This window comes from Pistacia vera, unplaced genomic scaffold, assembly GCF_008641045.1.
Source record: "Pistacia vera cultivar Batoury unplaced genomic scaffold, PisVer_v2 Contig95, whole genome shotgun sequence".
In the NCBI taxonomy this organism is placed as follows: domain Eukaryota; kingdom Viridiplantae; phylum Streptophyta; class Magnoliopsida; order Sapindales; family Anacardiaceae; genus Pistacia; species Pistacia vera.
In genome coordinates, this window is record NW_022196834.1 from 87644 (window position 1) to 101365 (window position 13722).

Below are 13722 nucleotides of genomic sequence, written 5' to 3' on the forward strand. Positions count from 1 at the left end.
ATATCAAGAAGTGTGATATAACACACTTAAAAGGAATTAACTTGAAAACACTTTCAAGTAGAAAAGAAACTACAAACAACGAAATCAGTTCTATTTTTATGGCCTATTCATCCTGTGTTCAAGCTTATATACCAAACAAATTGCTTTACTCTATATCAACAAGAAGGCATGCCCAACAGAACGTCTTCCAAAAAAATCAAATGACTGAAAATTTTAAATTGTACCTCAGCTGCATAAGTTTATATATTACTAATTTTTCCTCAAAATCAATGATCCTCTAACAATCTAGCCTACCCTTTCATGATTTCATCTCTAATTTTGCATATGTATCATTGCTAAATTATCAAAAGCAAAAATCATATCAAACAAATCACAAACACAACATGGAGAACTCAATAAAGAAAAAAAAAAATCCTTTTAACAAACATAAACAAGTAAAATGAGATATCTTACTATTATTAATTTATTATTATATGAAGAAAGTTGCATAACAACAGAACACAGTTAACTACAAATGGGACAAAGCACTAACCCATTTTCATTACAATCAGGGCACTTNAAATTTTCCTCAAAATCAATGATCCTCTAACAATCTAGCCTACCCTTTCATGATTTCATCTCTAATTTTGCATATGTATCATTGCTAAATTATCAAAAGCAAAAATCATATCAAACAAATCACAAACACAACATGGAGAACTCAATAAAGAAAAAAAAAAAAAAAATCCTTTTAACAAACATAAGCAAGTAAAATGAGATATCTTACTATTATTAATTTATTATTATATGAAGAAAGTTGCATAACAACAGAACACAGTTAACTACAAATGGGACAAAGCACTAACCCATTTTCATTACAATCAGGGCACTTTACCACAACAGTAGTCCCTTGCTTCTGTCCCATCTCTTCCTTGACGTTCATCACCATTTTACAGCTCCCATTGCACCCAAAGCATGGCAAGAACCTCACATCTCCACACCCTTCACACACTCCCTTAACTTTTCTCTTTGGAATCCCTTCAATTAACTCACTAAACCAACCCTCTTCAACAATTTTTAAAACCTCTTCAGCCCCACCAATGTATCTCCCTTTCACAAATACTCTCGGTGGTACCATTGCTTCTCTCTCTTTATCTTTCATCAACTCCCTCAACTCTTCTTTAAACCCACGATCCATTGATATATCTCTCTCGCAAATAACCACTCCGAAGTTTTCCATAACCGACTTAACTGCATTGCACTCTTCGTAAGTCTTGCGTATACCTCTCAAAGTGGTGGTGTAAATCACGAGTTTGTTTCCACCGCTTGGTGGGCATAATTTCTCGAACTTGTCCAGGACATTCTTATCCTTCGGGAGGGAATTGCAAACTTTAAGAAAGTTAATATTAAGAGGTTTTAAATTAGGATTTGAATTTTCTTTTGAGGTTCCCTTGAGTTTGGAACAGAAACGGAAACTACTGTCGGAATCTAAACCGGACATGAGTTCCCAGGAGTTAATGACTTCGGGATCGGATTGGAGGAGTTTGGGTAAAGGTTCGGACAGTGGGCTGGGGAAAATGGAACCGAGGGTGAACCTAGGAGGCGGGGTAGGCGGGGTTGTGGCGGAGGCGGTGGTGGGGGGCTGAGTTGGTGTCGGTGGATCAAGATTGAGGAGGCCATAAGTGGTAGAAGTGAGTGAGACAATGTGGTGACCCAGAGCTGAGCTACCGAGTTGAGTGAACTCGTCTTCTTGGTTTAGCAAATTGGATGAAACACAACCCATGGTGATGGTTTTGAAATTTGAAATAGAATCTTACTCCCAACTCCCAACTCCCAACTCCCAAGTGAAAAATATACATACAGGGAATGACTTTTCTGAAGGTGGAATTTTTATATTATATTATGAATTTAATTAATCAATTGTTTTTGAAGTGTCATCACCAGGTTCGATCGGTTCATTCAATTTTCAAAAATTTGTGGGAGAGTGGGGACTGACTGTTTAGGTACACGAGCTTTGAGCGCTAAAATCAATTCAAATTAAATGAGTTTGAGAGCAGTCGATGGAGCTGGAGTAAATTTGGGGAGTGATTGAATTACCTGTAGTAAAACCATTAGGCCTCACTGACGCTGCCTTTTCGGCTTCACCCACCCTCATTGATTGGATTGGAACTCTCCCCAGTGGTGGGGCTGGATCAGAATGAANAGTGGGGACTGAGACTGACTGTTTAGGTACACGAGCTTTGAGCGCTAAAATCAATTCAAATTAAATGAGTTTGAGCAGTCGATGGTGCTGGAGTAAATTTGGGGAGTGATTGAATTACCTGTAGTAAAACCATTAGGCCTCACTGACGCTGCCTTTTCGGCTTCACCCACCCTTATTGATTGGATTGGATAGCTCACAAGCTGAGCCCAACTCTCCCCAGTGGTGGGGCTGGATCAGAATGAAGCTGACCCCATCTACAGTCACACCTCAATTATTATTTTACAAATCATCAAAAGCCGAAGATTGCAGGATTCCCCTCCAGCCAGAGAAAAGTTTAGATTTTTTTTCTGGCTGGTAACAAAACAAATCATGTACATATGTATATTTTTTTAAGACATTAATCGTCTTAAGTTTTAAGAGTTGTGTAATAATAAGAGATTTAAGTTCAGGATTTGTCTGAATATACAGCAAGGGCAGAAAAAGCAAAGATTTAACAATGAGGAATCAGATATTCTTTCTTTCTTTTTACTGTTTAATACCCTTTTTTGAGCCCAGTGATGAACCTGCAATTTATCACGGGAACTGAATTTAAACGTCATTGGGTAACTGTTATGATAACTGAGGCAGAGTAAAAGTGAGTAGCATCAAAGAACAGGAATCTGAAGAGGAGTAGCAGCTTTTGTTATATCAGGATGCGCTAACAAAATGTGTAGTACAAAAGGTAATGCCAATTATGCGATTATAATAACTTGGCAGGAATTCACTAACTGGACTATAATGGTTAAAATGGAGAGGATGGAGTAGCATGATTTTCAGTTTCTGGTCGGAGATTAAATTTTTATGTGTTGGGATTGTCCTCATTTAATATCTGGGACAAGAATCATTATTGGAAAGTAAAGCAGAGTTTGACCAGCTACGGGGAAATGAAGCCAACCTTTTTCCAGCAACCCAAAAACATGCACAGTTCAGGATTCCTCTTCAAACCAACTGGCTAATAAGTTTGATTGATGGTCTTCGAGGAGAATTCAACAACGATAGTCATATAGATGAATGAATCTCTCATCTCTCTCTCTCTCTATTGTCCTTTAGCTGCTGATAACACGTGAAGCCAATGGGTTTGGTCAGTTTATTAATAAAGAGAAGATAAAAACTTAAAAGCATGCTCAATCAATAAAAAAGGGTTTAGCTATCTTCAATGAACTTTGGATTCTTTGTTACATTAAAAACTCCCGTCTTTCTCACTCTCATGTCATCTTCTGTGATAATTTCATGTACAAATTACGAAGCAATTTCTGACAACTCTATTAGTTTTTTCCCCATGCCACTACCAAACACCTATTGCTTGTTTTGTTGACATACGTTGGAGCTCGTACCCTGGGTGGGTTCGGCACAAATAAATATCACGCTTCTTCTATTGCCCTCTCTAAAATAATTGACTGACTTCATTTATGGTGAAGAAGGTATTATCAAATCCATATAAACTACTACCTTATATCTTATTTCTTCCTACAATATTTATGCCTTTGCGAGAGTTGTAAATGTAAATGCATCAAAGCTTTCTCGTATATACCTCTCCATGGGAAAGAAAAATGGTACCTCTTGGTTGACAATAGTTAAAAGGGCTTTTAGGTCCCCAACTAAAGAGAATGAGAAAAAGAGTAGCAGAAGAAGAGAAGAACATGAGCAAGAAGAGGAAGAAAAGGTAACAATAATTTTACGCTCATTTCCATTGTTTTTGATACGTGTTTAGAAGATTTTTTTTTTTTATAATGATAAGAGGTTGGGTTTGTGCAGAAAAGAGAGAAAAGAAGATGGCTTTTTCGAAGGCCTAACAGTGATCATGCAAAACCATGTGAAGCAAAGCCGGTAGCAAACGCGACTACTACTACTGCAGCTACACCAGTGATCCCTATTTTAGCTGCTGATCAAAGGCACGCAATTGCAGTGGCAGCAGCCACTGCGGCAGCTGCTGAAGCTGCCGTGGTAACAGCCCAAGCGGCGGTAGAGATCGCTAGGCTCACCAGGCCTTCCAATTATGTTAAAGAACATTATGCTGCTGTAGTTATTCAAACAGCTTTCAGAGGCTACTTAGTAAGTACACGTAACACAATAAAATAATATCAAAGTTATAATAATTACTCGATCTGGGACTCATATGTTTTTTATACAGTTTCTTCCTTCCATTATTTGAAGCACTCTAACAAAATGATCTATTTGTTCAAGGCAAGAAGAGCTTTGCGTGCACTTAAAGGGCTGGTAATGCTTCAAGCTTTAGTGAGGGGACAAAATGTTCGAAAACAAACCAAGTTCACGCTGAAATGCATTCAAGCTGTGGTTCGAGCACAAGATAGGGTGCGTGATCAACGAGCAAGGCTTTCACATGAACTCAGCAGAAAGTCTATGGTTGCTGAAATCAATAGTTTATGGGAGTCTGCTAATCTTCAAGACATTAAAAATAGGAAGTCAATAGTAAGTTTTTGCATATATGTCCAGTTAATGTTTAATTATGATATGAATACAACCTTTCTCTATATATTCTGAAGGCTTTCTGTTTTCACAGTCCAAAAGTGTGAGTGGTACACTAGATGATTGGGAAGACCGTCCACATTCAAGCCAGGGGATAGATGGAACGTTCCAGAGTCGAAAGGAAGCTGCTCTAAAACGAGAAAAAGCCCTCGCTTATGCTTTCTCTAACCAGGTTAGTTCATTCTTATCATCTGTATATTCAGGTTTGTTTTGGACTTATGAGAANTGAACTCAGCAGAAAGTCTATGGTTGCTGAAATCAATAGTTTATGGGAGTCTGCTAATCTTCAAGACATTAAAAATAGGAAGTCAACAGTAAGTTTTTACATATATGTCCAGTTAATGTTTAATTATGATATGAATACAACGTTTCTCTATATATTCTGAAGGCTTTCTATTTTCACAGTCCAAAAGTGCGAGTGGTACACTAGATGATTGGGACGACCGTCCACATTCAAGCCAGGGGATAGATGGAACGTTCCAGAGTCGAAAGGAAGCTGGTCTAAAACGCGAAAAAGCCCTCGCTTATGCTTTCTCTAACCAGGTTAGTTCATTCTTATCATCTGTATATTCAGGTTTGTTTTGGACTTATGAGAAAATGGTCTAATCTACTCATGAACATCTTCATACCACGTCAAGATGTGGAAATCTCGCAGGAATCCATCTGCAGGAGATGAAAGTGATTTAGAAGAAAGAACAAAATGGCTTGATCGGTGGATGGCTACCAAGCAATGGGACAATAGCACTACTAGCAGAGCTTCAACTGATAGTAGAGACCTTATAAAGACAGTTGAAATTGACATGTCTAGGCCTTGTTCTTATTCTGCTCCAACTCTCCAAAAATCCCAGTCTCAAAATCATCAACAAAAACAAGCTAGACCCCACTCTGTTGCTTCTCCACTTCACCGGGCACAACAAAGTTTCTCTCTCCACCAATCACCTGTCACACCCTCTCCGCGCAAAACCAAACCCCTTCAAGTGCGTTCGGCAAGCCCTCGATACCTGAAGGAAGACATAAGTTACTCGGCCGCAGTAACTCCAAACTTAAGGTCTACCTATTGTATTAATAATGGAATATCTCGCTATGCAACAGCCACAAGCAGGGCTGCTGCTACTTCTACAGTGCCAAATTACATGGCTGCCACTCAGTGTGCCAAGGCTCGGGCTCGGTCACAGAGTGCACCAAGGCAGAGGTCATCAACATCCCAGAAAGAGCGTGGCGGTTCAGTGAAGAAGCGCCTTTCTTATCCAGCTCATGAGTTACATTGTGGTGTTGGCACTGCATGTAATGCTTCTAGCCAGAACTTGGGAAGCATCAGCTTCAAGAGCCTACATGGTGGCTATTATGGAATGGAGCAGCTATCAAACTATTCGTCTTATACTGAGAGTTTTGGTGGCGAAATTTCTCCATCATTGTCTGGATCAAGGTTCTCTCTCAATTTGTGGGAATAAATCAGCTGCCAATTTACTCTTACCTCAACCTTCCACATTAGCTAGAAACAAAATAAATTGCATGGATTTTGACAACCCATGATATGTGAAATCATGTTGAGGTAGAATTATTTGGTTTCAGTTCAGAATCAGTAAAAGTCGGGTTATCATCATTTAATGCCAGGTGTGGCGAATCTAATTAATATGTAGAATTCGGGTTCTTATGGAACTACTACTATTGAGATTCTCCCGACCATTTTTCCTATAGGAAACGAGATGCTCAATTTTGTCGTGGAAGTTCTGTTCTTTGCTGGTTTAATTCATATTTTCTGTTTTAAACAGGGGAAAACTGGTACCTAGTTGTTACAAAAGTTAAATGCGATACAACTTCAGCTTTAACATTCCCTTAATAATTTACAATTTTTAATCGCTAAGGAAAAATTTGCAATTAATTAGAAACACTTCTTTATGCAGTAGACTGACCAACCAACTGCCAAAATAACAAAGTTCACGAATTTTTTTTTATGGAATTGTAGTCAGCTCTGGTTTAGCTAATCAAATTCAACTCATTCAGTCAAAATTAACCAGTTCACTAATACATACACAATGAGCTTAAAGTAAAGGTTGACAAGAGACCACCCATATTGCCTTATTAAAACTGGGTCCCTGGGCGGCCACCATCTCCACATGAGCTTTTGCTGCTGGTGGTAGTGGTGCTAGTGCTGCAATCATGAGGGGATGCCTCATTCGAATCTGATTTTGCACTACTCGCAATGCCAAGGCACAATGCTTCAGCCAATGGTCCACCAGGTGTTGAACCCATCCCTGAAATATGGTTCATCCAGTGGGGTCTAGAAGTCCCAACATTTTCTGTTTCTGAGCCTGAGGTACCAAGAGTACTCATTGCAACGTTTTCATTTCTTTCAATAATTTCACTTCCACCAGACATTGATAATGTAAGGGAAGACTGCGGTAGCTTTTCATTACAAGAAACAAGACTCCTATTGCTGATTCCGTCCGTATTACTCATATTTCCATCTCCTATAGACCAAGCATCAATGAAGTGTCTAGTGATCTGTTGTGTTGGGGTCTGATGGGAGACCAATTTGGGGCTAAAAAATTGGTTGTACTGGTCATGTAGCCCCTGAGCTTGCAGCACACTACTGTTACCACCAAAATTGATGTATGAATTTGAGTTGAACAGGTGCTCTGCGTAACCCATGGTGCTGTCTCTCTTAGATTCTAACTTGGACTGCAACATTTGCGGCCATTCCTGGTTGGAATTATTAGCAACAGGAATGGTCTCACCTTTCATGAACCACTCCAAGCACCTTCACGGGTGAACAAAAAGTTGCCACAGTTATTTCACAATAAAGTATAAAAGACAAACAAAAAGGCCCATGTCATAACATTCACAATAGACAAGGGATAAGAACTAGGGAAGGGGATTGCAGGTTTGCAGCATAACATTAATATATAGTATGGCTGATAAATTAATTGTGTCCTCAGATTCAGAGCAGAGAGAACATTGAAACCCCCAACTTACCTGGGTTGTTGATCACTGGATAATGCAGATAAGCCCATGGTCTGGTTAAGAAGATGAGACGTTTGATAAGGCCTGTTGATGGTGTTTGATGCAAGGTTCAAAGACTGTGTGACAATATTATCGTTCTTGTTGATTTGGTGAGCTGGTAATTCCACAGGCTTTCTTGAACGGGGACGGCTCTTGTGAGAATGGCGTTCACAGTACTTTTGATCAGGAATCACGTCCCTAGAGCACCTCCATTTCTTCCCATCTGTTCTTCTGCACCTCCATGGCTCCGGATCCGAGCTATTATGGCTCATAACCCCCAACTCCATTGAAGCTCGTACCACTAGAATCAAACCCATAAGTGTTCAGTAAAGCTCAGTAAAATCCTAGCTAATAAACAATAAATTGATCATCTTTGACAATATCAAGGCAAGGACCCATCAGAATTAAATATTGTTTCTATATAATACAGCATATAACCAACATTAATAATTGGATAGTCCATGTAGAAACATAAGATGAGAACATGAACCAGAACAACATTAGCATTAACATGAATATTAATGCAAGAAAGCGCTATAAAAGAAAGACAAATTACTATTGGAGTGTGGAGGAGGAAGAATTGATGGGGTTTTGGTAATGGCGAAGAGAAGTTCATTAGGGACAGGTATTGAAGCCATCATGTACTTGAATATCGTGGTCTGCCTCTCAAGTTCTTGCAACTGAGCAGCAGTAAAAGGTAGTCTCACATTCACAGAAGCTGCCATTTCTCCCACTGTTGCAGAGAATGGCATTACATCAGCTTTAGATTCACAACTTTACTAAAATTCTTCTTTAACCTAGAAATGTAATAAATAGATTAGAGGTAGAACTTAATATACACACAGAAAAATGTTAACTTTACCTGAGGAATTGAAAGAAAATGAAGAGTCAAAGTTAGACGAGTTTAGAGATTTGGGCAGGAATAGTGCAGTTGCAGTATTAGTAGCAGATCCAGAAGCAGAAGCAACACCGACAACATCGTATATATCGCTCATACAAGCAACTTGGTTGCTTGTGTTACAAAACAAGGGCCTACCACTACCACTACCACCACCACCCACAAAACCACCACTAGTAATAGAGCTCTCACAACAAGAAGCAGCAGAAGAAGAAGATAATAACTTATCATCATCAAACACCATCAATCTCTTACTTCCATCACTTTGCTTTTCTTGCATCCTCAAACCCGACCCACACTCTCTCACTACTCCTTTCTTTCTACCCACAAACTCACTTCTTGTTCCCATTTATTTCCTCAAAAGGACAACAACTTTCCCATCAACAATGAAAAAACAACCGATTCTTAAATTTCACTGCTAGTTCTTTAACAAAAAAAAAACTCTCTCTCTTTTTCTTTGTGTTTGATTTTAGATAAAATGGGTTATGTGGGTATGGATGTAGCTAGCGGTGCCGCCATTTTGAGCCATGCGTTTGGAGTTTGCTTCCTAAGCTTCCAACATTCGCACCTCTTGTAGAATAAAGACAAAATCACATCTCTACACACCTCTTTCTCTTACTTACAAAAATACTGACAACCCACTGGGAGGTAGAGATAGAGAGAGAAGACATTTTATCTAACGTTCCATTTTTCACGTCAAGTGCATAGATTTAGTAACTCAACTCACCGCTTCGTTTGATTGGACCAAAACATTAATCAACTTGTATCTCTGCATAAGTATCAATTGATTGGCCATGGTGATTTACTTTGACTCAGTTGACTGACGATCTCTGTCCAAAAATATTCACCATTTCCGTTAAACGTTGAAGATGGTGATGGAGCGGGGGCCACTTGGTTTTCGTGTGATGGTGAGGGGGGACCAAGTTGTAATGGATGTGATGCAGTAACTAACTATCGATGGGCATGGGCTCCTCTTGGATTAGGTCTCAATAAATATTTCTCTTGGAGTCTGGACCCATTAATTCCTAATTGAGATAAAATTTCTACTACTAATTACTGCTTTAATTCTGATGGTGACTACAAGTATTATAAATATAGCATCCTAGATACCTAGCTATAACCTCAACCTAGTTTAAGCCAATTTGGGTAGTTGCTAGCTGAAGAAGATGAGAGAGTAAGAGTGATATTTACATCAACAAGCTTCTTCACTTGTAATTTCAGTGTTATATATAAGTATTGGTGGTTAAGGAATAATTAATTTAGGTTAAATTACACATTAATTCCTTGTCTGGGTCTGGAGATTTGTGGGGTGGGGTGATTTATGTGACCATTCCAATGGGTTATTTTATGTATTCAGACTCAGAGTCTCATGATTTGAGGGATCAACACAGGACAGGAGCAACAACCGCGAACCAAGTAAATGAAAAGTAACGCCTAGACTGATATACTTGAACATTCTAAAACGGAAGACGAAATGAATACGAATCCAGAAAGTAAAAGCCTTTTTTTTTTTTCTTGTACACGACTGCCAGAGTGTGATGACTCTAATGACTAATCCCTGAGATTGTGCTTCAAATTAATTATGCCAGAATCCAGATTCATGTTTCATAATCATTTTCCAACTTTTCTGCTTTTTCACAAGTTTGATCCTAATGATGAGTCCAGATTGCTAAACTCTGTATCTAATGGCGACAAAAAAGAACTGTGTGAATCGGTGAAGAATATCTTGGAATGGACCGAATTCTCTGGCTGTATTTTTTATATCAAACTGAAATCCCAAGTCTGAAATTATAAAACCCATATACAGCATATGAGAGTTGGAAAGTAAAACGACTTTATTAAATTAGGATACTAATTTCAAGTGTTATGGGATCTGTTCCCTGAAAATGTTTAATATAATCTTATAACCTCTCTAAGTTGTTCAATAAACATTTATATCCGAAGTCAAGATCCACCGCCTGTTTGCTGAGAAAGGTATATGGGCATTTCAGCAGATCTGAGAAACACATTTCTTATTTCCAAAGTATGTAAGATACAATAATAAACTCAAATATGTTATCATAATGTCTTTACAACAATTACAAACCAAAACATATTTACTTCATTCTTGATTATAATTAAAACTTCTTGGAACAATGAAGTTTCGGGTACTGAGTAATAGTACTGGTAATCATTTGCGGAAACATAAAGGATGAACAAGACGGTATGAAAAATATTACATGTAAAGAAAGAACAAAAATTAATCAAGACATAGAATTGAAGGCACTTCTGAACAACATTACTGACGATCTCTTTTAACTCAAAATAAGATTATTGGATCGAATTGGATTCCTTTGATTAAGTAGAATCCTTAGCTGAGCCTTTTGACACTCCAGTTTTGTTCCCCAATGTCTACTTTTGGATCCAATTGCTCTAATCACTCTGGGAAATTCAACGAACCCTTTAATCCCTCGCTTTATATGTGGATTCTCAGCTTCTGTTGATGTTCTTCGCTGGATTGCCATGGATGAAACACAATTAACATTATCATTGCAAGACAACTTTTCACTTGAACCCAAACTTAATCTTGTTGAGTCTTTTGAATCAATATCAATATTATCATCTATAGATTTCTCGCCCAGAACGAACCTGGAAAATTTTCCTGAAAGATTACCAGAACTACTTGAAGCTCTACTAATGAGTCCTGGAATTTTATCCCTTTTAGTTTTCTCCAATTCAATTAACTTTTCTTCCAAGAGCATCTTGGCATCTGAGAGCTTCATTTGAACTCTTTCTTCTCTTAACACCTCAGCCATTCTCAGCATCTTTCTTTCTTCCTCCATATCTCTCTTCATGCGATCTATCTCTTCTTTATCAGATGAAATCTCTCTAGCAAGCTCTTCACACACTCTCTCCATTGCTTCTCTTCCTCTTCTCTCTTCAGCCAGTTCTTTAGCCAGTCTCTTATTCAAAGACTCAACCTTCTTACGTGCCTTACGTTCGTAATCAAGCTCAGCTTTCAATTCAATTATCTGTGCTCGTGCAATATCTAGCTCAGTCTCCATGATTGGCCTGAAGAAGGTTAGATCCCAGAAAGAAGCTGCGATCTTACGAGCCGAGAGAGGAAGGTTTAGATTATGAATATGCTTGTAGCTTTGGTGTTGTTGTTGTTGTTGTTGTTGACGATGATGATTTTTATGATGCTGTGAATTATAAAATGGATTCTCGTACAGTTTCCAGCTGGGGCAAGTGGTGGTGCTGATGGATTCTTGAGAAATGTTAGTTTCATTTGTGGAATTCTCAGGGCTAGTGATCATCATCATCATCACCCTCCTTCATATATCTTCTTCTTCTTCTTCTTCTTTTTAATGTGAGCTTTTCTTTGTTTAGCTTTTTGCTTTCTTTTCTTTTTCTTTTCTTAATGGTGATTTCTCTGTCAAGAAAGCAATTGAGGTAGGCCCGTTTATCCTGGAACTTTGCTTTGAGGGTGTGGATTGTAAAGAAAGATAACATCACATGCACCTCATCTCAATCAAAACCATCTTTCTCTTGCTTTCCAGATCTTTACTTTGATCCATCTCCATCTCCCTTTTCTTAAATATAAATTTATTTCTTGTGATTCATTTCATATAATATGCTGGCCTTTAACTAGTCAATCTCCTATAAATAAGTAGTGGCCCAGACAGCCAGCCGGATTTAGAGTAAATTAGTCAAAGTGATAAATTATTCAACGGACACTACACCGCAGGGATATAAATGGACTATTTATCACAATCTTCCATCAATTTTCACAACCTGCCATTGTGACTTTCGGTCAAAACCTTGAATTGTTATTGGGGGAGAAACCATTTCATTTACTCCCAAGTGTAGATATTGTCCTCTACTTTAGAAGATTCTGATACAATTTTCGCCACAAAGCATCAAATTTTTTGTTTAGAATGTTCCTCTTGGATACAGTTCTCTGCTAATCAACAAACTTGATTAAAATTGGATTAGCGTACACCTAAAGTAGCTTCACAGGAATTCCCAAGCTTAAAACGGGTTTGATTTATAGGATTCCACAAGACAAATACTTGATCAAAATTGGAATATTGCTCTAAATGTCTGGAGTCCTGGAAAAAAAAAAAAAGTAAAACAAAAGAAAGAACATTATAAGCATCATCATCTCATGCGGTCCCCCAACTTTCATCAATTTTTCTTCAGGTTCCACATGCATGTCTCCTTTTATGTCTTTCACAGGGCCCACGCAATTTGACAGTACCAGTAATTCTTTCATTTTACTGCTGATGATAATTGCCTTGTTGCCTGTCAAGAAAGTCACTAAACCAGAGAGTAGTAGCTCATAAGTCAAATCTTGTTAAACAAAAATGGCATCTGTTGTTTCACACCTAGTGTTATTATGCACCCGTGCTTACACATGCACAATCACAAGATAGTGAGAGGGATCCTCGGTAAGGTTGGACTAGAAACTACAAAAAAAGCCATCTGTTTTGGGTTAGAAATTGACTGATTATCTTCATATTTTTTTCTGCTATCTTCTGTGTTCCAAGTCTGACCTTGATAGGTATGCAAAAATAAGCAGAAAATTGAATTGATCTTCCAGAGAGAGAGAGACCCAAATGTTGAATCTGTGAGGGCGAGGGATCTGAAACACAAGCCTAAAAGTGTTGGCTTGGCCGAGACTGTTGAAGATGGGTTAGGTCCAAGTGAACAATTTTAGGAGGCGTCCCTACTACTCTACTCGCTTTATTGTCAATTAATTCGCATATCTCAACCACCCATATGACCTAAAACGCTGGACCCCTCCCTTTTAGGATTCTTCACTTGTGCCATAATCAAACAAGGAAATGGAAAGCTCAATGGCTGAAACATCTTCTTCACTGCTAACCTGATCATATACACATTCAATTCTATAAAGAAAAAAAATGAGATTTTAGCAGTCTATTTCATATCATTCCCTATTTTTTTTTCCGCCTAGTATGAAGATCATGCGTTCACAGTATTGAAGCATAAATTACAACAGTGTCACATCCTTGAACATGTCCGAAAGGGCAATGTATTGGCTATGTCATTCCTAATTTGCAGATCAAAATCTAATGTTTCTGAAAAAATGCAAACTACATGGCTCCCATCT

At 38.3% G+C, this 13722-nt stretch overlaps 4 protein-coding genes across 4 annotated transcripts; 1 reads left to right on the forward strand and 3 right to left on the reverse strand.

Annotated features, from left to right (window-relative positions):
• Positions 1-801: 801 nt before the first annotated feature.
• LOC116120935 (uncharacterized protein At5g39865-like) lies at positions 802-1825 on the reverse strand. The gene has a single exon (XM_031406918.1). The coding sequence runs from the start codon at positions 1760-1762 to the stop codon at positions 818-820; it is 945 nt and encodes a 314-aa protein (XP_031262778.1). The 5' UTR covers positions 1763-1825; the 3' UTR covers positions 802-817.
• Positions 1826-3758: 1933 nt separating this feature from the next.
• LOC116120936 (protein IQ-DOMAIN 1-like) lies at positions 3759-6475 on the forward strand. The gene is made up of 5 exons (XM_031406920.1): positions 3759-3884; positions 3977-4273; positions 4406-4651; positions 5114-5251; positions 5347-6475. The coding sequence occupies exons 1-5, from the start codon at positions 3759-3761 to the stop codon at positions 6157-6159; spliced, it is 1620 nt and encodes a 539-aa protein (XP_031262780.1). The 3' UTR covers positions 6160-6475.
• A 97-nt stretch (positions 6476-6572) lies between these two features.
• LOC116120902 (growth-regulating factor 8) lies at positions 6573-9170 on the reverse strand. Its single transcript, XM_031406882.1, has 4 exons — positions 8574-9170; positions 8268-8444; positions 7685-8012; positions 6573-7469 (listed from the first exon to the last, which is right to left on the reverse strand). The coding sequence occupies exons 1-4, from the start codon at positions 8956-8958 to the stop codon at positions 6791-6793; spliced, it is 1569 nt and encodes a 522-aa protein (XP_031262742.1). The 5' UTR covers positions 8959-9170; the 3' UTR covers positions 6573-6790.
• Positions 9171-10702: 1532 nt separating this feature from the next.
• On the reverse strand, positions 10703-12163 carry LOC116120914 (protein BRANCHLESS TRICHOME). The gene has a single exon (XM_031406900.1). It carries the CDS (start codon positions 11912-11914, stop codon positions 10904-10906), a length of 1011 nt encoding a protein of 336 aa, XP_031262760.1. The 5' UTR covers positions 11915-12163; the 3' UTR covers positions 10703-10903.
• Positions 12164-13722: the final 1559 nt, after the last annotated feature.

What these genes read in the sequence shown, in the direction of transcription:
- LOC116120935 (XM_031406918.1), bottom strand. Translation starts at nt 1,762, where the DNA reads ATGGGTTGTGTTTCATCCAATTTGCTAAACCAAGAAGACGAGTTCACT.
- LOC116120936 (XM_031406920.1), top strand. Translation starts at nt 3,759, where the DNA reads ATGGGAAAGAAAAATGGTACCTCTTGGTTGACAATAGTTAAAAGGGCT. An exon ending in AGCAAGAAGAGGAAGAAAAG is followed by an intron (nt 3,885 to 3,976) that starts GTAACAATAATT and finishes GGGTTTGTGCAG; the next exon opens with AAAAGAGAGAAAAGAAGATG. An exon ending in CAGCTTTCAGAGGCTACTTA is followed by an intron (nt 4,274 to 4,405) that starts GTAAGTACACGT and finishes TATTTGTTCAAG; the next exon opens with GCAAGAAGAGCTTTGCGTGC.
- LOC116120902 (XM_031406882.1), bottom strand. Translation starts at nt 8,958, where the DNA reads ATGGGAACAAGAAGTGAGTTTGTGGGTAGAAAGAAAGGAGTAGTGAGA. An exon ending in ATTTTCTTTCAATTCCTCAG is followed by an intron (nt 8,445 to 8,573) that starts GTAAAGTTAACA and finishes TCTCTGCAACAG; the next exon opens with TGGGAGAAATGGCAGCTTCT. An exon ending in TCCTCCTCCACACTCCAATA is followed by an intron (nt 8,013 to 8,267) that starts GTAATTTGTCTT and finishes GTTTGATTCTAG; the next exon opens with TGGTACGAGCTTCAATGGAG.
- LOC116120914 (XM_031406900.1), bottom strand. Translation starts at nt 11,914, where the DNA reads ATGATGATGATGATCACTAGCCCTGAGAATTCCACAAATGAAACTAAC.